Source organism: Gasterosteus aculeatus, chromosome X (genome assembly GCF_964276395.1).
Source record: "Gasterosteus aculeatus chromosome X, fGasAcu3.hap1.1, whole genome shotgun sequence".
In the NCBI taxonomy this organism is placed as follows: domain Eukaryota; kingdom Metazoa; phylum Chordata; class Actinopteri; order Perciformes; family Gasterosteidae; genus Gasterosteus; species Gasterosteus aculeatus.
Window position 1 is genome coordinate 11077694 of NC_135698.1, and position 24188 is coordinate 11101881.

General features: G+C 46.5%; 3 protein-coding genes and 1 non-coding gene across 7 annotated transcripts; 1 reads left to right on the forward strand and 3 right to left on the reverse strand.

The window, feature by feature from the left end:
- Positions 1-6725, reverse strand: LOC120808811 (F-box only protein 31). Of its 2 annotated transcripts, XM_040162004.2 has the most exons (10): positions 6237-6645; positions 4974-5045; positions 4607-4693; positions 4158-4234; positions 3821-3988; positions 3593-3667; positions 3354-3463; positions 2885-3038; positions 2398-2768; positions 1-1754 (listed from the first exon to the last, which is right to left on the reverse strand). In XM_040162004.2, the coding sequence occupies exons 1-10, from the start codon at positions 6643-6645 to the stop codon at positions 1532-1534; spliced, it is 1746 nt and encodes a 581-aa protein (XP_040017938.1). In that variant the 3' UTR covers positions 1-1531. The 2 variants fall into 2 exon arrangements, with proteins under 2 accessions (XP_040017938.1, XP_040017937.1); XM_040162003.2 differs by lacking the exon at positions 4607-4693 and having other exon boundaries at positions 6237-6725.
- On the forward strand, positions 6593-18173 carry fanci (FA complementation group I). Of its 3 annotated transcripts, XM_040162001.2 has the most exons (37): positions 8474-8847; positions 8923-8995; positions 9115-9245; positions 9515-9668; positions 9801-9858; positions 9999-10040; positions 10183-10306; positions 10402-10487; positions 10590-10722; positions 10805-10882; positions 10974-11110; positions 11240-11420; positions 11527-11614; positions 11727-11857; positions 11931-12001; positions 12125-12239; positions 12323-12445; positions 12570-12638; positions 12717-12818; positions 12903-13085; positions 13375-13496; positions 13591-13752; positions 14012-14191; positions 14291-14457; positions 14567-14643; positions 14761-14877; positions 14966-15017; positions 15093-15220; positions 15419-15484; positions 15586-15682; positions 15791-15975; positions 16077-16133; positions 16222-16281; positions 16364-16438; positions 16562-16657; positions 16761-16862; positions 17027-18173. In XM_040162001.2, exons 1-37 carry the CDS (start codon positions 8770-8772, stop codon positions 17087-17089), a joined length of 3963 nt encoding a protein of 1320 aa, XP_040017935.2. In that variant the 5' UTR covers positions 8474-8769; the 3' UTR covers positions 17090-18173. The 3 variants fall into 3 exon arrangements, with proteins under 3 accessions (XP_077938866.1, XP_040017935.2, XP_040017933.2); XM_078082740.1 differs by lacking the exon at positions 8474-8847 and adding an exon at positions 6593-6725 and having other exon boundaries at positions 16761-18173; XM_040161999.2 differs by having other exon boundaries at positions 16761-18173.
- trnar-acg (transfer RNA arginine (anticodon ACG)) lies at positions 7494-7566 on the reverse strand. Its single transcript has one exon. It is a non-coding gene; the product is annotated as a tRNA-Arg (tRNA).
- Positions 16122-24132, reverse strand: polg (polymerase (DNA directed), gamma). The gene is made up of 23 exons (XM_040162012.2): positions 24013-24132; positions 22894-23492; positions 22570-22765; positions 22265-22432; positions 22033-22179; positions 21836-21915; positions 21540-21722; positions 21268-21413; positions 21057-21180; positions 20753-20977; positions 20539-20656; positions 20185-20268; positions 19893-20006; positions 19629-19789; positions 19492-19545; positions 19268-19385; positions 19049-19184; positions 18649-18895; positions 18435-18557; positions 18181-18349; positions 17859-18067; positions 17613-17773; positions 16122-17224 (listed from the first exon to the last, which is right to left on the reverse strand). The coding sequence occupies exons 2-23, from the start codon at positions 23463-23465 to the stop codon at positions 17160-17162; spliced, it is 3600 nt and encodes a 1199-aa protein (XP_040017946.2). The 5' UTR covers positions 23466-23492; positions 24013-24132; the 3' UTR covers positions 16122-17159.
- Between the last annotated feature and the right edge of the window lie 56 nt (positions 24133-24188).

A 24188-nucleotide genomic window follows, 5' to 3' on the forward strand; every position in this document is an offset into this window, starting at 1 on the left:
TCAGTTTTGTATTTTTTATTACTGAGAAGAGCGCTCAAGCTGAAAAGCTCCCTGAAGTGTGACGTGAGCTGTTAAATAGGTCAAACTTCCCCACAAGCGTGTGGCATTGTAAATAGAAAGTAACATTTCTTTTTTTTTCTGAAGGCAAATCACTCCAATAGCAAGCTACAGAGGGCTTAGGATATATATGCGAATGTCAAATAAATTAAGAGGAAATAATAAAAAAAAGAAAAATTGATAAGCAGACACTTTTATTTTGCAAATGTTAGTAAAGCAGCAGTCCGATATAAAAGTGCTGGCTGAATGATTCACTATACTGCCCAGGAAAGTGCACTTGGAGTAAGGAAGCTACTGAGCAACCCCATCATCATCGGCTGTAAGGAGACAAATAGACACTTACTTAGTACTTTGAGCTGTTATTTTGTATAATGTTCAAATAGCCTGGTCTCAAGTTGGAAATTATTTGGAAAACTGGAGGGAACAACTTTGCAGTTGGAAAGCCGGGCAAATGATAGGTCAGCCATTTAAACACAACAAACACATTTCAAGAAAAGTTTCAGATAATTATACAAGCACATAAACTGTATAATATCAGACCAGCTTATGTAAAGGTCATGTCACTCTATTGCAGTACTACACATCATTCCCACTTACATAATGTTATGTCAGGCGGGATGACATGAAAGGTGTGTGTGTGATGTAGTACAATGAGCCAGGTCCTATCACAATCTATGAAGTTCAAAAGGGCCAAAACTGGCTGATTGTTGTATCTACTGTGTTTTGATAAGACAGCACACCCTCACTTGTCAAAGGGGACAAAATTACCCCATTGTGAAACTCACTCCGTATTTTACTGGACAAATTACCAAAAAGATTTTGAACTTCACATAAATAATTAACTTTTCACTGATTTGTGATGAAGAGAAAAACATCCGAGAAGAAGTTTTTTTAAAGCAAAATACACAAAAGAAAAAGATTCAGATAAGGGTGTGATGAGATAAGACCAAATGCAGCATGCATTTCAACATGTTGGGCACTTAACTCCGAGTAATGCTTTATAGTAGAATACATTGGACACTTTTATCGTCTTCAAGCGCTATCAAGTTACAGACATGGTTTTAGAATCGGAGGCACGTACAGTTTGATTCATAATATAAGAAATAAGAAACATCATTCCTTTTCGCCTTAGGGGAAATAAATAAATACATTTAAAAAAGGATTACTGTGACCCGTTTTCATGCTGCAGTAGAGGAAAAAAGGTCATTCTGAGGTGGGCTGATAAACGGTGACTTGGGGAGGCCTTTTCAAGTGCTTGCATGGGAACAGGAGCATAAGAGCGCTAGATCAGGGTGATACAACCAAACAATAAAACCAAATGTTTGAGAAACATACCAATAACACGGGGACAATTGCGGCCATGAGCTATCGCGGTGAGTCATAGGTCACGACTCAAAGGGCGGCAGGAGATGATTTGTGTAAAATGGTTGCTTTTATGCATTGTGTTGTGGGGTGAAGCTTAGAACGTGGTGCATCAGGATGTCCAGGACTGCATGTTGAACAGCATGGCCTCAAATCTCTCCATATTTGGGGCATGAGCGTGAGCTAGTTGGTCCGTCAGCCGGCTGTACAAACTGAACGACTTCAACTCCAGCCAGATGAAGCCAAAATGGTCCTCGTCGAACAGCACAAAGAGCCCCGGGGTGCGCTCGGGACTCGTAAAGCCGTGACCAGCGATCAGGCCTGTACCATAGAAGCTGAAATGGAGGCACATCAATTCATAAATCACCCAATCAATACTCTTTTGATATCAGTTTCAATGGGTAGGAGTGTAACTTAACCAGGGAGTTAGTTGCTCAGTTTCTTTCGGTTTATTCTGTTATTACTTATTTGGAATATCTTGTAAACCATGCTAGCAATGGGTTGTTAAGTCTTCAGCACAGACCTTTTTGTGGATTTATGCAGATGAATAAATTGTGAATATGTGATAAAAGCAATGTTGTTTTACAATTATCCACAGTCATATTCAAAATTTGTGTCTTTTCTTTGAGGGTGCCACCACAGCATGCAAATACATTAAAAAAAAACTGCAATCTGCAGTTCCGCTCCTCCTGCAGATTGCAATTAATTAGGGAAGCCAAAATCCCCATGATAATTTTGGGATTTTGTTAATTAACCATCCTTATCCATAAAACATCAACTTTACTGACAAGCGTTGATTAGCGGCTGCTTTCAGCCTTTTGGACTTTAAACAGCGTATAAGCTTACAGCTCAGGAACAATCAGCGCACTGTGTCTAACACCACTGTTACTGGAGCAAAGCCAGCTCCAACCAATCCAATCCCCCCTACACTCTGCAAAATGTATACTTCATGCTTTTTCCTTACAGGCGAGTTCTTACCATTTTCTACAGGTGCGCGGGTAGACCTCATTGCGTGCCATAACTCCCAGGGGCAGGACAAAGGGCTGGGCTTCGGGAGGACTGGTGCTGGTGCTGGGGCCGGGCTGGCAACTGTCTGAACAGGCAACACGGCCCTCCTCCACCCAATCGGCTGCACTGGCGTTACCGCAGGCCCCCTCTGCTGCCCCTCGGCCTGCGGCAGGAGCGTCCTTGGCCTGTTCCTGCTCTTCTCTCTGGACCTCTGCGTGGACCCCCAGTACCAGGCGGGACAGTTCCTCTATGTTGCGCTGGTGCTCCAAGTCTGGCAGGACGACAGGCCGGCTCAGGTCAACATCTAAAGTGAGTTGCCCTGCAGGAACATTGGGGTCTCCCTGCAAGAAAATCAACATGCACTATTCATTTACTGTTTGGAAATGAATTGAAAACAGGTACAGCTTATTTTTTTAACAGAAGCACAGCCTCTGATGTGGATTGTTCATCAGCTTACAGTGAGCTTGGTGGCTCTCAGATAGATCCCGTGGAAACTGAGCATGACGATCTCCAAGCCATGACTGCCGTAGGTGCCTTTGAAGAGGCCCGGATGGAAAAGGTCAGAGGGCATCAAAGGTGGCAGGTAGATCCTCCGGTATGTCAAGCAGTTACTGTCAAATCAAAGCAAACAATAATGGTCAAAATTGACTTTTGCCATTGTTGAGTATTTTTATTTCACCAAATATCTGCAATATATGCAACAAACGATTTACATTATAAACTACATAAATATGGAGATGGTGGCCTCCGCAAAGGGCATCGGAGCTTCATAGCCCAGTTTTACATTCACTCACAAGTGAAAATCAGAGCTATCCACAAATATATCAAGCCATTCATGCAATACTTTTTTAACAGTAACAGATTCGTAGGCACACAATCTTTAAGTCAGCGTTAGAGAAAGTGTGATGTAAGAAAAAGACTCGTACTCATATTGACTAGTGTAAATAAACTTCATCAGAATGAGCTCCTGCATGTGCTCGTGGAAGATTTCTTCAAGTGTCCGGCCCCATTCTTCCTCCAACCACGTCCTGAACTCCTACACACACACAAGTTAGAGAAATCAGTAGAATGCTGCTCACAGCCTTTCCAACATCATCAAAGCACATGGGCTTTTAAAAAGATACACAAGACAAGGGAATAGTTCCGGTATCAACCACTGCCTCACCTCCTGTCTGCCTCCTGGCATGCGGTGATGATCAGTCTGGTTGCACTTTGTTGAAAACTCATCCTTCTTGCCAGTCTTACAATAACAGAATCACGGCACACATATTAAAACGTAACATACTTTATTAATTTCTAATCTTACAATCAAGTGGAATGTTCTTCTAAAATGTGTCAGAAATATCCAGATGATCCAGAGCAGGTGCTTTATTTGGGCTGTGCAGGCTCTCACCTGGATGTCTCCTTTGTGTGGCCCCTTGTGTCCGTACATACACTCCACGGTGGCCTCATTGCTCTCCAACATGTGGATACGAAAGAGCGGCCGTCTTCTCATGGGATCCTCCACACGGGGGTCGTGAGGTGGCAAATACATCCAGCCGATGATGAACAGCCCATCCACCTGAATGAAAAATACTTTGAATAATTCACGAACCATTGAAATGATTCTAAAAATATGCTAACTTCCGGATTATCAGCTGAATTAAAAACAGTGGGCAGTCGGCAAACTGCACACTATTGTCATCATCTTCATCGTTTTGCAAATGCCTTGATGGAGAAACACTTCTTACCACAACATTGAGCAATCCCCCGTAAGGCCCTATGTCAGGCTGCCATAAGCCCAAGATATGTCTGAACGGGTGTAGCACTGCAACACAACAGCACAATATCACACCATACAATCAGTATCTGTAACAGCTTTACTGTGGGCTAAAACTGTGCATGGTTACAAACACAAGAAGAGTTGTTAATACCCACAAACACCACTTTCAAAGGTAAGAAAGCGTAAACGGACGCGTCCTGTCCACCAGTCCAAACTGAATACACAGCACACCAAGTAATCGGGTTTCCCATTTCATACTTAATATGCAAGCAAACAGCACTGAGGACAATTGAGAACATCGTTCAAAAAGGGAATGCGTAACACTGCCGCAGCTGTTTGCCTGCAAATTAAATCAATGAGTCCCTCTCGCACAACCCCTCGTGCAGCCGCCATCCGCGTTGAGGCCCGTGTACACACAGCGTTTGTACACGTCTTTATAGTCCATGTGCTCGTAGTCCGGGAGAAGCTTCTTAAAGCGCCCGGACTTCACCCGGGGATTGACACCTGGACAGGCACAACACAGGCAAGTGTGGAGCAGACTAGGACTAAGCCCAGCAACAGATGAGGAACGGATTAGTGGAGCAGATGAAATTAAAATTGTAGTATTCCAGTTGCTGGGACGGTTTCCTGTCTTTTGCAAATCAAAGTCATTTGGGTGATCTACACAACTATACTCAAAAAAAACATGAGGGTGCAAATCCCGAATGAACCAATGGTGGACGACTGCACCAAATACTTTATTGGTGGGTGACATCAGACCTTCACAAGCTGCAGTGTAACTTACGTTTAACATAGAGGTCCCGGCTGGATACTCCTCCAACTTCCATCCTCCTCAGATCCTCTTTCATATCAAACTCTGCAGAGAGAAAAAACAAGAGAGAAATGAGTTCAACATTAAATTTACTTCAAATTCATGCAAAATATGACATAATGTTGATTGAGGGGGTTTACATATTATGGTCAATCGACTCAGGAATTGTGAGTGGGTTCAATGCTGAATAGCGTTGTCTAAAGCGAGAGCAGCAGAGCAGGAAATTTGCACAGCAGCCAGCAAGATGGACAGGACGAGCTTGAAATACAGTCATCAGACACAGACGTGACCTGATCCCACAGCCAGCCTGAAGCATAAGTGATTATAAGAAGCCAAAGAAGAACGTTTTGAAAGTACGGTCACTAGGAGAGGTTATTGTTGTTTTGTCCCTTTTTATCATTATTAATTCAAATGCACTAAACGGATTGTAGATTGATCAGTAGATCAGTAGATTGTTGACGGAGTTCTAATGCTGCAATATTTACAGCTTTTAATCGTGCATTAGTGGTTGACTGTAAATGTTTATGCCGGCAGTAGGATCTATTTGACTGCTATTGAGGTCTATGTTAATGTGGTTCATGTAACTCTGAATCAGCTGACTTTGCTAGCTGTCGTCGGTGTGATTGATTTCTTAATTTACTATTGTGGACAATGTTGCAGAACTGCTTTGTTTGGTATTAACAACTTCTCATTCGATATATCAGAAAAGTATATCATCACACAAAATTGCATTTCCCAGATAAAAACATGTTATCATATTTTCATGAACTGATTGTTAAAATTATTACAAATATTATTTCACAGTATTTGTGTTGTATTATGTACAGATTATTAGACACATTTGTCCCAAGTAGGGCAGTCTCATACATATGTCAGAACAAAACCGTTCAAAACTAATGTTCGAGGCCCCCAAAAGGTCATGTCCCACCCGCGGAAACATCTTATCAGCTGCACGGAATGGCTGACACAGGCCTCATAACAGAGAGAGACCTTGGCCCGTGTGCACAGCAGTGACTGGGTTAACCTTAATGTATTCTACGCTTCCCGTCCGGATCTATAAAAATGCTTTTAAGCAAACACACTTCGGAGTAACCGCGGCACGAATAACCTGTTCACAGAAAGGAATCTCCCCGGTCTGGTGCACAGATATATTGCCTCATGTTTGGGGGGGCGCGCATTCTAACGGTGTGCGTGAGCGTCTCCACTATCTGTACGTGCAGCCGTCGCTATAATTACCTGCCATGCACCGCCTTCTCCAGATGGTTTCTGTGTTGAGGATTTGTCGGAATTTCTTGCCTACGAGGGCGACACTCGGTAGCGCTGTTCCGGGCAGCAGGGAGAATATCTCCACCAGGAGCTCCGGCGGTAAATCCGCTAACGACTGCGGGCGCGGAGGTCCCGTGCCGCCGCGATCCAGAGCGCCTGCTCTGTTGACATGACAGCTGCCATCTTCACGAGCAACACTCGGCCCTGCAGCAGCGGCGGCGCCTGCTGCGCCTCCGTCGCCTTGCGTCGGCCCAACGATCTGCTCCTCTTCTTCCTCCTCCATGTCCGAATCGCTGCCCTGGTCCTGCTGGTTATGCCGCTGTCGCCTCCGGCATCTCCGCGACTGACCCACTCCGCAGAGCCTGGCACAGACAGCCATCCGGAGTCACCGAGCAGGCGACGTTACATCACTGCGAGGCATCTAATCGGCTGCAGTCGGGCCGATCTCCCTGCCGCTCGGTGAGCATGGGCAGAAACCGCCCCGATGACGTCACGTCAGCGCACGTAAACAGCGTAGCGACTTTTTATCCCCCTCCGCTGGTCTTCCCAGGACTCATGGCGGTGTGTTGCTATCATTACGTAGGAATCATTCTTGACATCCAGCATTGCAAATAAGTTACACAAGCGATGAAAAATGTATTCCAAGTACTATAACACGTGTCACATCTGAGACCAGCAGTGGGGTTATGTATATTTTAGTATACTAGAATTACTAATATCACGGCAAGAATCGAGTAAAGAATCATCCAGTTAAATATGAAAAAATATAATTTTCATGAGGCTAACATAGTGACTAAGAGTACAGTAAAAAACGGCGATTTGCAGAATACAATGGAAATACTCAAGCAACATACTAAAATGATTATAAAATAAAGAGAAACCACATTATTTTCGAAGCATTGGAAAGGTCAATTCTTATTTGACGTTATTTGGGCGAAGCCTGGCAACGATAAATGCGCTGATTTTCCCAAAAAAATACATTGGGTGGAATTTTGGTTACTAGCAAGAGTCCCCTTTGTTGACAGGCGCACGGATCTGAACGCATTAATACAACCTGATTGGCTCTTTCTTGTTGGAATTGCGCCAGCAATGTGATTCCAACATTCCAGCACTATCTGTGTGTAAGAAGTGGTCTATGGTCGTCTTATTATACTAAAATATTAATTACATGTAGGTTCTACTTCATATATTTTATCAATAGCATAATATATTTGGCAAGAAAAACTTCGAGCTAGCCAGGAGTCGAACCTGGAATCTTCTGATCCGTAGTCAGACGCGTTATCCATTGCGCCACTAGCCCGTCCTGTTAAAGTTCCAATAATAGAAAGTACTTAAATTAAAATTCAAATGCTGTGTCGTGTGGTTTACAGTATGCATATATATGTGTATATGACTAAATCCACATCGAGTGGAGCGGTAGTTCTGGAGTACCCCGCAGTGAGGGTACCCCGCAGTGAGGGTACCCCGCGTAATCAAGATGGCGTTTCAGTACATTTGATATACAAAAGACACGTGACACACCTGGAATAACGTGAAAACATGGCAGCGTTCTATAGATGAAACAGTTCTCCTTTTGTTTGCATATTTTTTGCTTATTTTAAGATAATCAGATAGATAATCTTCTGCTATTTAAGGCAAGGGCCTGATATTACAACACGGTTATAACTACTTAAATTACATTAAACAGCTACAATACTGACAATTTACTCCGTTACATATATATGTATGTATAAATTAATCATATATTCATAACATATACATATTAATGCACGGCTATTGATAAATATTGTCAAAGGACATTCGGTCGTAAAACCAATTTGTGAATGAGATTTTTGAGATTCCTGATTTTTGCACCATCAAGCTATTAAGTAATGTGTTCCTGTACTTTACAAATCTGGTTTTATATTATTGAGTCAAAAAATAAAAATATATAATAGAGTGGGTAAGCGTCACCACACCACGAACATTGCGGATATGGGCGTGTCTTGTAAACCAGGTTGGCAGGTTTGCAAAAATACCGTTTTTTTACAAAATGTTTATATTCCTAATTTCATTCGACATTTTGGATTCTAGCTTTACATTTGTTTATTTTATTATATATACGTATAAGTTATTATATTATATATTGTTTCACTGTCGTTATGCTACGGTCTAATGGAATATTATGCTCACGGCGTTGGGGCATATTTTGAGCCAAACCTGGCAACCAAAAAGCCTATCAGGAAGTTTGCGCTGGCGGGAGTTTCGTTTTATTACTGCATCTTTGATATTACGCAAGCGTCACCGACGTTACTGAGGTGCTTGACTTTGCCTATTTCTCGATTTGAACTTTGATGACGCAGTTCACTTAATTCAATCGATCCCATTCGTGCAAATGAGCTAAACACTCGTGAACTAACGTCCTAGCGTTTAATTTGTGCGTTTCGTTGGTTCGCACTGAGTAACTCAGTAACAGCGAGGGAGTTCAAGTCCCTTCTCTCGCGTTACGTTTTAACCAGCCGAAATGGATAAAATCCTCGCGCTGTCAGACGGGGACAGTACTGAACTCGAGAAGTACCTGTCCACGCTCACAGATGGCCAGGTAACGAACGCTGACCTACTTCATCAACCCACCAAATGCTGTAATTACTAAAAACAAACTTGTTCTGCTTTCTAGCTGACCACTGTGATTAACAACGGCGCACTGAAGAGTAAGAAGGTCGGTGCCATGATTAAAGGCATATTCAAAGGTAAGTAGCATTGCAGATCACAACAGTCTAATGTACACATGTATTTTCAGAATCCTGTGATTTTATATATATATATATATATATATATATATATGATTACATTTTCTGCTCTATTTTAGGCTCCGCGCCAGGTTCCCCTGAAGGGTCAAACCGCAGACTCCTTGTTTATCAGCACTGCATCCCTCTGTGTGAGTCTGGGGATCTTCAGACTGAGGTGGCCGCTGATATCATTGGACTGCTGATGCTGGAGGTACGATCTGTTAATAATTATTGATTAATTGCATGTATAAAAGCGAAACATTTCTTGCAATTGTGATTGTACTTGGCTCCAAAAGTGTCTTTTGAATGAGAATTTTATATACCCAGTCAAGAGCTAACCGCTCATTTGCTACAGCATACAACATACACGACATACAACATCCTGTACTTGCTGCCCGATCAGTCCAATTAAGGATTGCACACATGCCCTTTCACGTCATCCGTCTAATCGCCATTTCCCCTCATAATTGTTATACGCAGACTCACACGCTGCCAGGAACGTCTCTTGCAAAACTGGCGACTCTTTATGTTGAAGCCATTAAGGCGGGGAAAATGGGCAGTGGGAAATCCCTGGAGCTATTTCCTACTGTGCTCACCGCCCTTTCGGCATGTGAAGCCTTGTCTTATGGCAAAGGTGAGTGCAAAATACACGCGCCGGTAACTTTATCGTTAGATGTTGCATCCGAAAGAAAGCTACAAGATGCGTATCGGAATGTGATGATTTTTCCGTCTGTTGTGGTTGCTTTTTGTTTTATGGTACCGTTAGGCGAACTCAGTGGCGGAGAATACAAGAAGCAGCTGATCAACAGCCTCTGCTCAAGCAGGTGAGCACGTCTCGTATTTCAAACTGAAGAGGTATTGAGCCTATACGCTGCGTCCAATCACCTCTCTTGGATGAAATATTTGAGATCCGTATGGATCTTTAACAAGTAGTTGTAAGATTGACGTGTTTGTTTTCATGCAGATGGGACCCGCAATGTGTGATCCACCTGACGACCATGTTCAGGTAAGACCTTTTGACTATCGAACCACCACATTCTATTCCATCTCCCACAGAGCAATACAACTTTTTCTTAATGCTTTCAATATTTTTTAGAGCATATAGCAATGTTGACCGTAGTTTTGTTTTGGCCCTCTCTAATTTTCAGGGATGTGCCCTTGTCATCAGAGGAGCTGCAGTTTGTGGTGGAGAAAGTACTGCGGATGTTCACCAAGCTGGATCTGCAGGAGATCCCACCACTGGTTTATCAACTGCTGCTTTTATCTGCAAAGGTTGGTGTGCGTGTGTGTAAAACGAAACAATAGGGGATCATCTTTCCTGCTTGCATTAATGATCTAAAGACCTGCACTGCACCTTTGTCTCGTAGGGTTGTAAGAAACAGGTCCTGGATGGAATCATCTGTTATTTTAAGGAACAAGATGTCTGCCAGGAGGAGGAGCAGAAACTTGGAGAGTGAGTGACTCGTACACTGCAAGTGGAACACACCGCGTTCACTCTGAATCTTACTGCCCACTTTTCACTGCTGATCGTTCCTTTTCACCGTTCCTTCCTCAGGAGCCTGGACCTGGAGGTTCAGTCCATTCCACTGGACCAGTTGAGGCATGTGGAGGGCACTGCTATCCTCCACATAGTCTTTGCTATACGACTCGACCATGAACTCGGCAGAGAATTCCTTAAAAGCTTTAAGGTTTGTAATGGCTCATCTGTAGATTAAGTTATTTCTGAAAAATGCATAACTCTATTTTAATGCCATACATCTTTGTCTGCAGACATCATACGGGGATCTATGCCCTTTCAGCGTTGCCCTGTTGCTCTCAGTGGCACGCGTCCAGCGTTATGGAGAGCAGGTGAGAATCCTATACATGCTTCCTGATACTCATTGGAGTATTTCTTTATTTGATCTTCTCCGTACATTTGTCCTTTCTCTGGTTTGTTTAGGTGTTTGACCTTTTGAAAGGGGCGATCATCAAGAGCTTCAAGGATGAGCAACTGCAGCAGGGGTCAAAGTTCCTGCAGGACCTCCTGCCTGGTCACTGCAGTGTGGCTCAGATGATACTTGACACAGTCAAGAACAGGTCAGCGCTTCAAAAGCCAACTTCAGTCCTTTTAACAGAAGAACTGCACGTCTTACAATTTTCTATACAAATATGTGATATTCACCACTTCAGCATCAACACACAAATTCTATACTTCCGCCTCTGCAGTGTGTTTGGTTGGGATCATGTGACCCAAGGTCTGGTTCAGCTGGGCTTCTTCCTTATGGATGCATTTGGACCCAAACCTGGACCGTTTGGCAAGACCACTGAAGGGTCTGCTAACATAGCCCGGACCCCTAATCAGCAGGCATGCAAGCTGGGAGGACAAGTGCTTCTGCAGGGCTTTAAGGTATTTGTTTATTTGATGTTATAGAATAAACCAGGTCAACTTTTCATGATTGACTACCTCATTATATGGTTTTCTCGCTGAAGGATGTGCGTTTCTTCTCCAACAGGTGCACGAGCCCATCAGAGGCGAGATACTGGACCAGGTCCTGAATCGATTGGTCTCAAAGACGGCCTCGCCTGTCAATAATTACTTAGGTAAGACCATCTTTAGATATAGGCGTACAGGAGTGTTCTGGTGTACACCAGTGTCTGTCTGGTTAGAGATTACATTCTGACTTATTCTCGTCTTTGTTTCTGCATCATTTAGATCTTTTTTCTGACATTGTGGTTTCTGCTCCCATGATCCTCCTGGAGTCATCTTCTAAGGTGACCGAGACATTTGACCACCTATCATACCTGCCTTTGACCACTGTTCAGGGTCTACTAAAAGCCATCCAGGTAAATAAACTGACACACACACACATTGTAGTGGTTGATTTAGTTTGATAATCTTTCTCTGTTTACTTTGCAGCCTTTGCTCAAGGTCAGCATGTCTTTGAAAGATGCTTTGATTCTAGTTCTCCGCAAGGCCATGTTTTCCAGGTGGGCGAAGCTTCTTTGAGTCAGATGAGACTCATCAGTATAATTCAATGAATCGTCCTCCTTTCGTAAGCAAATTCGATCGCCTTCTTACCCGCTTCTTTCCTCCATATTACTCTCTGCAAGCCAACTGGATGGCAGGAAGTCTGCAGTGACCGGCTTCTTGTTGCTGCTAAAGAACTTCAAAGTGTTGGGCAGCTTGGCCTCGAGCCAGTGTAGCCAGGCCGTCTCCTCTAGTCAGGTACAGTTGTGTCAATATCTCTGAGGACGATGGACAAAACACAGACATCCAGGGACAGTATGTCTGCCTGAAACCCTGAATAGATCCAAGTGGACGTCCACGCTCGCTACAACTCGGCTGCCAACGAGGCGTTCTGTCTGGAGATCCTCAGCAGCCTGCGCCGCTGCCTCGGCCAGCAGGCCGACGTTCGCCTCATGCTCTACGAGGTTAGACGTCTCCCGTGCTGCGTTTGATGCGCTTAACCTGTTTTACGCCACCGCGAGCCAATTGCATGCGCGCTCGTGCTTGTAAAGAAATCTACTAAGAAGGCGAATCATCAACCGTTTTCAGGGTTTCTACGACGTCCTCCGTCGCAACTCTCAGCTCGGGAGCTCCGTCATGCAGACCCTCCTCTCGCAGGTATGTGCTCGTAAACCGCGTTCGGTACGACGGCCACGTTTGTCGCGTTCTCTGTATGTCACGTCTTTGTCTCTCTAGCTGAGGCGGTACTACGAGCCCGAACAAGACCTCCTGCCCCCGGTGAAACTGGAGCCGTGCATCACGGCAATCGGAGACCAGGTCTACCTGCAGGAGCCGCTGGTACTCTGCCTCTGTTTACACTTTACTGCCTGTTTGTGCCACGTCGGTACCTTTTTATATAAATACGCTTTTGTTCCATTTCAGGCCCACCTGTTGAGCTGCACTGTGCATTGCCTACTGTGGCTGCAGAACAGCCAATCGGCCAACACCAACGCTGACGACGGGGAGGAGGAAGAGGAAGGGGAGGGATACCAGTGTGAAATACAGGCAGTCCTAGAGAGCATGACGAGACGCATGATCAAGTGTGAACTAGAGGACTTTGAGCTGGTATGCATTCGAGAAAAGTACACAGCTTACATTGCAATCGACAGCAGATGTAAGGGCTTAAAAAGGTTCAACTAGACTATCAAAAATATGATTTAGATTTAAAAGCAAGGGGCAAATAATCACTTCTCCTTAAGAATGAAGTGCCCATTTTTCTTTCTTGAATTGTCTATTAGTTGATCTCTACTACCAGTGTTTCTCACGCACAGCTTTCGCTCTTGTCCCTCACCGTGCCAGATGATGTTGTTCCACTAAAAGCACCGTCTTGAGTCATTTAATGTCTGTGTGTCAGGACAAGTCGGCCGAGTTCTCCACGGCAAACAGTGTTGGGGTTAAAAACAATATCTATGCGGTGCTGGTGATGGGAGTGTACGAGGTCCTCATGGAGCACAACTTCATCAAAGCCAACTACAGGTAACTACCCCCTTCTCCTGGTACGATTACGCTCCTCGCTGCGTAGCAGCTGTTAACGCGATGGTCTGCGTGCCTCCACCTCTGTGTGTCGCAGCAAGAGCCGCTTTGAGGACCTCATGGAGCTGTTCAACCGCTACCACAAACTGGCCGAGATCCTGAAGGAGAAATCTGGGAAGGCTCGAGTGCTCTCAAACAAGATTCCTCGCAGTTTACTCTCTTTGGGCTTCGTATCAACTCTCCTCACTGGGCTATTCCGGTAACGATGTTCGCACACAGGCGCTGTCTGAATCTATAGATCAGATTGTATTGAGTGAAACCATAATGTACACAGCACATCTTGTATAGCATTGATCTAAATGAAAAGTAAACAAACCAACTTGAAGTGCTTGAAATATACAAATAGCATTTTATTGAATGTGCACTGAATCAGGGGTAGAGTTGGCAACACCAAAACACACAATAATAATTGTAAGAATGAAATGGATGGTGGGTTTTCTCGTTGTTTTCTTCTTCAGGGACAGTACTCAGAGCAGAGAGGAGGCCCTCTCGGTGCTCCGCTCAAGTGGAGAGTTTGTGCGTTACGCCGTGAATGTGGCCGTACAGAAGATCCAGCAGCTGGAGGAGACGGGACACACGGACGGGCCAGATGGACAGAACGCAGACAGAACTTTCCGCTTCCTCTGTGACACAACGAGGTAGAACTCACTCCCGCCTAAAACGACAGCTCCTGGTTAAACCCTGTTTATGCGTTTGTTGCCTTTGTCCAACGAGAGGTCTGTCATTGCGCAATCCAGCGTGCTGCTGTGGCGTTACACCAACATCCCCAGCGGTGTGGAGGACGCAGGGAAGAAGGAGAAGCGCTCCAGCTTGTCCCTGGTGTGTCTGGAAGGTCTGCTCAGGATCTTCACTGCTTGTCAGCAGCGCTACCCGGACAGGATGGCCCAGCTTCTCTCCTCCATGGGTTCGAAACCCACCGCTCTCAAAAAGCAAACGCCCTACGTCCAAACGGCACGCAGGAAGTCATTGTTTTTTGTTTCTCCCCCCCCCCCCCCCCCCCCTTCCCCTCACAGAAATGTCTGAGGACGCCGCCGAGCCGGACGAAGGCAACGTTACAGAGATGAACTTCTTTTACATCAGACAGTTTCAGGTACACCCACAGAGAACGAATTTGGTTTCTCCCCTCTACTTATTTCAAAAGATGGTCATTTCAGAAGCCGGGCTTTAAACGTTATTTCACAAGTGGGTTTTCTTTGCCTGCCAACAGAGGGCGCTCTTCACACAGTTAAGCCGAGGGGAGGAAGAATTTAACAGCAAAGAGGCTCAGCTGCTGGTCAGCATCTTGTGTGTGCTTTCACGCCAGCTGAAGCCCTCCTCCCAGCAGGTAGCTGTACTCCTAATTGCACCTCACACAGCATCCTCCGTACCACCTGCCCCCCCTCCGCCCCCCTAACACGCACCTCCATCTACAGTTTGTACAGATGATCACTTGGACCGTGAAGATCTGCAAGGAGACCAGTTTTGGTGAGTGACCGTTTACTTATTTGCGTGCACGTGCAGCGCCGGGTGTGCTGAGATCCGTCTGCTTGTCTCGTACAGAGGATTCGGCTTTCTCCAAGGGGCTGCTCACCCTGCTCTTCAACCTGCATGTCCTCTACAAGAGTCCTGTAAGCCTGCTGCTGGAATTGTGCCAAGACATCCACAGCCAACTTGGAGATATTGATGAGGTACACAAAACAGAGTACAAGCGATTTGGCATTTTTGCAGGGATTCAAAATGTGGCCAATTGGCGCATCTAAAATCACTGTTTTTGCTATTACACACATAATTTATTTACATTCTGCAATAATAGTGTGTGGGAACCTTCTGGTGCTGGGGGTCAAAATGAGCATGTCATTCTTATACCTTTCTTTGTCTGTGGCCAGAATGTTGAGGTGGAAAAACAGTCTCACTTTGCCATCATCAACATGAAGACTGCAACGGCGGGAGTGGTGAGTGTTTGCTCGACAAGCGGAAGCTTCCGATGACATCACAATACGTTTTCGCCCAGTGTGCCCATCGCGCTTCATCATTTTGAATCCCTCGTCCCCAGCTGCTGGTCCTGTCTCAGGTGGACAGAGTGCTGGATGAAGTGGACTGGCTGATTGCCAGAAAGAAAAGCCGGACGTCCTCTGACAAATCTGCTGCTGGTACGACACCTTTTGACGCGGCTGCTAAATTGGGATTAATGGTGAGCGTTAAAAGGGGGGGGGGGGGGACGAGGTAATGAAAACTTGCGTTGCGTTCCCGACGTGTAGGCGAGGCCACCCAGACCGCAGGCCAGCAGGACCCAACAGAGAAAGCCGTGACGCTGCAGCTCGGGACCCTTTTGACTGCTTTAAATGAGCTGGTCCAGACGGCCCTGCTGCCCGGGACCTGCACAATCACCCTGCTGCGGGAACTGAGTCGCACATACACCACCCTCACCACCCTGGTCAAATACGTACGCATGCCTCCCCCTCAGTCATCGCCGGCTGAATGTAAAGTTTGTCATCTGGGGTGACATTGATTTTTTTTTTTTCTCGCCCCCACATGTCATTGTAGTACATCCAGGCGTGTGCCAGCCAGCACGGTGCACTGCCGGCGCGGTTTGAGAAGCTGGTGAGTCGGAGGTTTCCTTCCTCTCGCTTGGCTCTTCGAATACTTCAATTAGTCACGCTAAGCATGTTTTCTTTTCTTCTTCTTCCAGGTCAAACTGTCGGGCTCCCACCTCACCCCACAGTGCTACTCCTTCATCACGTATGCACAGGTACTTTAGGGTTACACCAAACCCTAATCTCCCTTACGATTACGTTGGCCCGGAGTTTTTAAAAAACTGTTTTCTTTATTAGAACGGAGAATTCGGTGGTGGGGGAGCAGATGACAAGAAGAAAAAGAAAAGAAATGAAGTGAACGCTGCTCCCTCTGTAAGGATCTCCCTCCTATAATGTGATTAACGATATACTGTAACATGTGGACCTCAAACAAATCTACATTTTCATTAGATTTCATTAGATTCATTCAAAATCTCTTTTTTTTCTGCGCGTTAGGCAAAGCTTCTCCGTGAGACAAAGGCCATCCCGAACGTGATCTTCAGTATTGAGCAGTATGAAAAATACCTCATCACACTCTCAAAGAAATCAAAGGTTTGTGTGAACTACGTTGCCTGTGGTGCTTAACCGAATGCTATGAAGAGAGTCGTACAACACACCACGGAACAAAACGCTTGACGAGTGCACGCCTGTCCAGGTAAACCTGATGCAGTACATGAAGCTGAGCACCTCGAGGGATTTCCGCATCAACTCTGCCACTCTGGACGCAGCGCTACAAGAGCAGGACACCAGTCAGGAGGTAAGTGCGGGCTTCTTTTACTTGATCACACGAGTCACTGAAGCGGACTTGTCCTCCGTCTCTCCCCACGTGGGAGGTTTTGAATCCCTCTGTTGTGCCTTTTTTAACACACACTCCGCTGGCTCAGATCAATTCGTCAAGTCTTTTCTTTGGATTATTTTCAGGCCAACGTGTCACAGGAGGCCGAGGAGACACAAGAACCCCGTCAGAAGAAGAGAAAGCAGTGAGCCGAGGCTCAACTCGGTTTGGATCGCACACCTGCGGCTTCCTCCCGGATCTTGTCCCGGCAGTTGGGTCCTATCTCCCTTTGTTTAGAGAGCCTTTGGTAGCGTTGAGGATTTGGTAAATGTCCAATGCCTCACCTGTGGAAAGTTTGCACAAAGTTTGTTGAACTTGGTTTTCTTACAGTTCAATTTATTAATAAGTGTTTTTTTTTTCTTTTTAATGTCACATCTTGCATGGAATGTTACCACCACTGACCGGTATCAGATATGTTTGATTAATTCCCTTAAATGATAAGCTACATTGTATGTCATTTCACTCTTTTCTGCCATGTCACTTACAGCTCTGTAAGGTAACAAATTGATTAATTTACAGAAATATTGCTTTGATACCTGCAAGTATTTTATCCGTAACATACCCTGCTGTTTTTAAAGCACATTCTTCATATCATATATTTGGAAAAATACATATTACAACCCGTTAAAAGACACGTTTAACTCCCGGCTGATGACGGCGTGCAGGACTTACCGGGTGGTAGGTTGTATCTCCTTTCCAGACCCGTGGGGTTGGAGGGGGTCACACAGTCCATGGTGACCTCCTTCCGCAGACACTGGTCAATGTCCACTGCACTGAAGAAAGCTACTGACTGGGGAAGGTCCTGCAGGCCTAACGCATGGGCAAACACACTCCTGCAGGGGACACAAGCTTTTATTGCCTAGTCCATAATAAAAAAAAGTTGAAAATTCCAACGGGGTAATAAATAAAATAGCAGACCTCGTAAGCAGGTTTGTGATTTGAAGCGCCAGCGCCGCTCGGTAGCGGTCTTCACTGCGGACGAGGTACCGCACCTCGTCGTGGATGCTGATGCAGAAACGGCCATCGACGTCGTGCTCCTCAAAGAGCCACTTCATGGCCACCAGCATGAGGTGCAGGTAGTCCACCGCAGAGCTCTGGACCACCCAGTTCACTCTGCTTGTTATAAACTAAAACAGAATATGGCATCGTCTTAATTTAGACCTTATCCTGCTGGGGCGTTTGTTTTGATGGTTACATTTTCTCTAAAAGAAATCAATAAAAAGGCCATTAACATCCTCACCTCATCCTTGACCGCCGCGGGCTCGAGCGCTCTGCTAATCCTGCAGCCCAGGACCGGAGTGGCCGGCTGGGCAGAGTGCGCGATGGTCTCCAGCTTGTTGAACATGTCGGACTCCGTGCCGCCGGCCCACAGCCGTTTGCCGACCATATCCCACCTCTTCCGCCGCGAGCTATGGGGGTGACGACAGGGGGGACATCTAGTGACGGTAAAAGAGCTCGCCCGAGTCCAAGCGCTTAGTTACTCGCCCCCCTCACCTCTGCGAAGCCAGACGGGTGATCCTCCGCAACTCCTGCAGGGTGACGCTCCCATCGTCCTCCGCCTCCACCTCTATACCCAGTTCATTGACCAGCCACTCGCCCTCCTCCGACAGCCGGTATCTGATCAAACACGTAGCACCAGTACTCTACTTAAATGGAACCTGATAAAAAATATGAAATCTTAACTCAAAGCCGCAACTACCGAGCGTACCTGCGTGTGCCCTTTGTCAACGCGTACATCTGCTTGGCCTTGCTGGCGGCCTCGGCCTGATCGAGGCGGTGGTTGAACTGCATCAGCAGCCTCTCGGCAAAGGGTTGACCCGCGCCGTAAATGCGTCCGTAGTTGAAAACCTTGGCGTGCTCTCGGCTGATGCCCACCGTGTCGGCGGTGCGGCTATGCAGGTCGGTGCCCTGACTCTTCTTTCCCTGCAGGGTCATCCAGCCGAACGCCGTGCAACCTGCACCGTGGTGGGGGGGGGGGGGGGGGGGGGGGGGGGCACCGTTAACCTTGCACGCCTCTTTGCCCAAACTGTGACCCGTTGCCTTTAAAGTATGCGTTTCCTTCTACAACGTTAATATCGTGGTGTCAAAGAACGGGGGACAAATCTCACCGTGCATTCCAGCAAAGTGAGCCTCTCCGAGCACAGCGGCAATCCACAACTCTTGGGAGTCTACATCTGCTCCCACCAGGTGATATCCAGGTGGAACCTGCACCATGGCCTTCAGCTCACTGCCGACCCGGTCCCGCTTACGGACACACAAAGAAAACAGTTCGTCAAAAAAGACACTGTTCCTCTGAGGCGTTTCTATTAGTCGGCTCGGCTTCTTACCCGTGCATTACTGGCAGTCAGCCACGTGGGCTCCACGGCTCGCCGCGTTACCGTTCCCGCAGTGATGACTTGAGGTAATATGGCACCACACCGGCCCTCTTCATCGAACTCTTTGTGTCTTCGGGAGACCAAAAGGTATTTAAATACAAAGCGCTGGCTTACCCCCCCCCCCCACACTTTATGGCTGACGAATGAGTGCAGCCGTCGGTGCGCACGCGACAAACCTGCTGACGATGCGAGGAAGCTCTCCTTTCCTCAGCCACAGCACCATCTGAGAGCTACAAAGACACGGTGAGGTCCTGTACGCGCCGTCTTCATGACAAGCAGATGAACAACTACGGCGGGGAACTGGAGGAGGTACCTAATACGTTTGTGGGCGTTCCTCCAGAAGGACACCATTTTGTTGATCTCCAGAGCTCGTGTGGCGTTGGTTCCACCGTGTCCGGCCCGGAGAGTACCGTCCTCCATCTTGGATAGGAAGTCTTTGGAAAAGGGACTGCCAACGTTGTTGTTATTGCCGTCCTGAAACACACACACACACACACACACACGTCCAGTGAGACCATGAAGGCAATTCACTGATGTCAGCAATCAGGGCGCTGTAGGTAGAACAGTGAAACTTCACCTTGTGAGGTAATTTGAAAAACCAGCACCCTGGGATATCTACATCGTTGTAGGGACCGTTTCCGTGGTGATAATGGCAGCGGCTCTCCTCTGGGGCACGATGTGGCTCCGGAGACTGCGGTTAATACAGAATGCAAATCCCTTCCACTAATGTTCAATTTCGGGAACAAAAGGCTCCATTTCAGAGCGGCTTGTGCTGTTCTGTGTTAACAAGGCTATAATATGAATTAAAATAAAGAAAAAGGTGTTCATATTACAAAGTCAGAGTAAATGACAACGATCATTTCACTCACCATGCTTTTCTTACTATCCCCATTTCTCATCATTCTGACTCCATTTTCCTCCGTGAGACTTTCCCAGGACCCAAACTCCTCCACCTTGATGTGTGTGGGGTTAAGAAACACACAACAATGTCGCGATAAACGTCAGCATTCCAGAGCCCTCGGTCCTGCTCAATGCGGCACAATCAGAGGATTCAACATTTATTTTATACCGTTAAACGTTAAGATGAAAGGTCACGCAGCATCTAGCTACTAGCCGTGGCACCAGTCTATACTTTACATCATCTAAATGGTTTATGGTTATGAGGAACAATCTGAAGTTATGAGAAACCTCGTTTTTTCTAAACAGTGACTACGCGTACGCACCTTTGCCCACAGTGTGCCGTCTGTCCACATGAGGTCATCTGAAGGGTTGCAGTCAGGATATTCAGGCTGCACTTTGCTGTTCCGCTCACAATATTCTCTGTAAAAACTCTCAATAGCTCTGTGGAATGGGACAACACCCCCCCCGCCGCCTCCTCAATGAACACACACATACATCCTATTGCCTTGATGGTGCAAGCACAAGTGTATCAACTACCTGTGTGGGCACACGGGGCCCGAGCTTCCCTCCTCGGCTACCAGGTTGTCCCTGCGTCCAGGAACCAGGTAGCCCCAGCCGTGTTTGTCTGTGTAATGCAGGGGGAAACCGTCCCACGTCAGACCCATCAGCTTGGGGGTGACTCTCATCTGTAGACTGATGAGGTTGGCTCCAGGTGACCAGCTGTCCTCCTCAGACATCTTCTCACACAGCTTACGATACCACCTGAATAGAAGGCCACAGTAAGGAGGTTGAGGGACTGATGATTATTTGTATGGCTTTGCTTGGAAGTGACCCAACTCACCCTGGATGTCCAGGCAGATGTTGCCTTCTCTTAGGGAGTCGACTCACGGTTTCCTTCAGCTTCTCCAAAGCCAGCGTGCTCGGGCAAGGACCTGCCATCTCCTCTTCAGAGGGTGGGCCCGGGTCTAATATCACAACAACTCAAACCTTTATCTCTGTTATCTTAAAACAAAATGTCAGCCACAATTATCCATCTTTAAAATAAAACGTACCTTCATCCCAGTCTGGAGGAGGAGTAGCAGCAGCTTTGGTTTCGCCTGTTTTTTTGGAGCCTTTCTTCTTGCTGGCTACCTCTTTTTTCAGTTTAAACTCCTGAACATCCCACTCAAGATCCCAGAGCCAGGGGTCGTCTTTGTATCTTGTAAGAACATTGTGGAACTACAGATTATGCACGCATCTATAGTCCTTTTCATTCATCACACGTAAAGCCGTAATTAAATAATGAGCTCAAGCCAAAAACATGGTGATAAATAGGTGATCTCACCGGTCGTCCTGCAGCAGCTGGCAGGCATCGTCCGCCAGACTCATCAGAGACTTCTTCATCTCCCTCTGGAGCTCTTCGTAAATGTCCTGGGAATCTTCCAGGTAACGCCTCCAATTTTGATTGACAGGAAGGTAGCTCACACCCATCTCCAGCATTCCTGCAAACGTCACTGGATGAGGGCACCTCGTTGAAGATAAAAGCGACGGGAGTCATTATGCAGCACGGTGTACAAATGTCACATTGGATGGACAATCAATTATCAATTGGTTTCAAAAGGAAATAGAAAATGTGCTGACCTCTCCATGAAGAGTGGAAGCTGTTCTGTGAAGACTTGATGTGTGGCTTCGACATCCATGGCGCAATACTGCATTAACTCCTGAAGGGGTCAGCAAAGCCACATGTGTGTGTCAGTACTTCAAGGCAAGTCGATTTAGGATACATTTGGCCTATTAGAAGAGACAATTTGACACAACATTTGTCATGAGCATCTAACCTGGAAGTTGTTCCTGACATCCGTCATGCTGCCCTTCACGAACGTCTCTCTGGCCTCTTTCTTGAGTGGCGGCCCTCCCACGTACAGAGCATGTACATCAACCAGGTTATTAATGCTGCTAATATTAACCCAGTCCCAGGAGCCGACCTGCACACATAAACATCATCAAAAAACACTTTCAAAAAAAGAATGAAATAGTGCATGTTCTAGCTGAAATGTGGTGGAAACCAACCATTGGACCCTCCCTTTTCTGTCCAGCTTTCTTAATGTGGTTCTTGACCTCCTGAAGACCCCTCCTTTTGCCCATCTTGTTGGCCATCCACAGTGTGCGCTGGAACCCGGTCAGACCAGAGATGGCCATGTGGAGGCTCATTGTGTCCATGAAGCGTACCTTAGAACCCTTTAGAGAAGAAAACCCTTTTTCTCTGAACTGTACATCCATGAACACAGGCAGGTATATTGCTCCATGAGATTTATGCAACAAGGATCATAACATTTAGAAAACAGGACAAATTCCACCAGCCCCTGAAAACTGACCTTCAGTAAGTATTGCTCCTTAATGAAGGATCGGTCAAAACTGACATTATGGCCGACTATGAGCCTCTCCTTCCACTGACCCCCGGGCGGGCGGGCAGAGTTGATAGGCGTCTCTAAGGGGATGAGGTCAGCCAGGGTCAGCTGGTTGGACCAGGAGTACCTCTCTTCTATTAGGCGCTTGCTGCACCAGGAGTACCTGGAATGGAAGAAAAAAAAGACGCAACTCTTGGTCTTATATACACCCATATCCATCTATTACACACGCAGTGAGGCTAATAAATCCCGCCCGTTTAACTCTCTTTATATTCCTTGCTCATTTCTCACCAGTTAGTGGGAGACACGGCGACGGCCAACGTGGGACACCGTCCCTCCGTTACGCACACCTCCACGTCAAACACCAGGGCCTCCTCCTCGGGGAAATCCACCTTCTGACTCTGCCCGTCGGGCCCGTAGCGCGTCCATCCCACCTCCCAGCGCCATTCGCGCGGCATGGGAGGGAGATCGGCCAGCTGCAGCTTGGTGGCAGCCTCCAGGTAGGGAAGACTCTGCTTCTGGGCCAGGATGCGAAAGTGCTCGTCAATATCTTTTCCGTGCATTTGGGGCAGCTTCAGCTCCACTTCGGGCAAAAGGGAAATCTCCTTCCCCCACAGCTGATGTTTCTGCAGGTGCAGAATGCCGCGCTGCACGTCATCCTCGATGTACTCTGGTTGCAGCCCTCGAAATATCTGGTCGTGGAGGTTCCTCGACAGCATCTGAATTTGAAGAGGGTTGAGGCGGGTCTCCGCGGAGCCCTCGGCCCGAAGAGAGTCCCGTGTGGTGCAGTAGAGCGAGCGTGGACACCTCCATCGAGTAGAGACGAGGGTCCTCCGCAGAGGACTGTGCAACACACGCAGCATCACCTGGTGAGGGACTTCACACTGGAGCTGGAAGACATGGAGATCAATATTTTTGGACGTGGTACTGTTAAGCTCCAAAACTAAACGAGAGGCACAAACTGGGATCAGATGCAAATATATATTATTAGAAAAACTACAACTGTATTAATATAATCTAGAAGACATAATGTAGATACAGATAATGCAATGGCCAGTGCAATAGTGTTCAATGGAGGAAATGTTCTTGTTCAAAGAACAGTGTCAGATATTTCCCTCATATACGGTCAACTTAGTCTAAACTTAAGCATCAACGCAGGGAATAAGTTGCAGGGCTGAACGTTAGCTTGACTTAGCGTAGAGTCACGTGGCGTTAAGATGCACACACGCCTTATTTGGTTTGCTTATTTAAGCCAACGTTATGATTAACCAACTAACGCATGTTTGCCATATTTGAAGGGGAGTGTTACTATTTCGTGACAAGCCAATCTAAATAATATTCCCGTTTAATCCTGCACTCGCTAATTTTGTTAGATGCTGTCGCTGAAAGCAACAAAAAAAACCACCTTACCCGATAGGTGTCTTTCTGTACAACGCCGACAACGTGTGTACAACCTTCTTCACAACAAACTATTAATTCAGCGTGTTCAAGCCACGAGGAAGTGAATCAAAGGCAAGACGAACCATTAGCGCCTCCACGCGGTCCGGATGACTAAATCGTTTCTAGGAATACAAAGAAATGATAAC

Coding starts and splice junctions, on each gene's coding strand:
- polg (XM_040162012.2), bottom strand. CDS start 23,465: ATGCTGCGTGTGTTGCACAGTCCTCTGCGGAGGACCCTCGTCTCTACT. Junction 20,657..20,752: donor GGCCCCGTGTGCCCACACAG/GTAGTTGATACA, acceptor CCCATTCCACAG/AGCTATTGAGAGTTTTTACA. Junction 20,007..20,184: donor GGGATAGTAAGAAAAGCATG/GTGAGTGAAATG, acceptor TATTAACCGCAG/TCTCCGGAGCCACATCGTGC.
- LOC120808811 (XM_040162004.2), bottom strand. CDS start 6,645: ATGGCTGTCTGTGCCAGGCTCTGCGGAGTGGGTCAGTCGCGGAGATGC. Junction 3,464..3,592: donor TGCCAGGAGGCAGACAGGAG/GTGAGGCAGTGG, acceptor GTGTGTGTGTAG/GAGTTCAGGACGTGGTTGGA. Junction 1,755..2,397: donor CCGCGCACCTGTAGAAAATG/GTAAGAACTCGC, acceptor CCTCCATTTCAG/CTTCTATGGTACAGGCCTGA.
- fanci (XM_040161999.2), top strand. CDS start 8,770: ATGGATAAAATCCTCGCGCTGTCAGACGGGGACAGTACTGAACTCGAG. Junction 11,421..11,526: donor TGCTTCTGCAGGGCTTTAAG/GTATTTGTTTAT, acceptor CTTCTCCAACAG/GTGCACGAGCCCATCAGAGG. Junction 11,858..11,930: donor GTCTACTAAAAGCCATCCAG/GTAAATAAACTG, acceptor TTTACTTTGCAG/CCTTTGCTCAAGGTCAGCAT.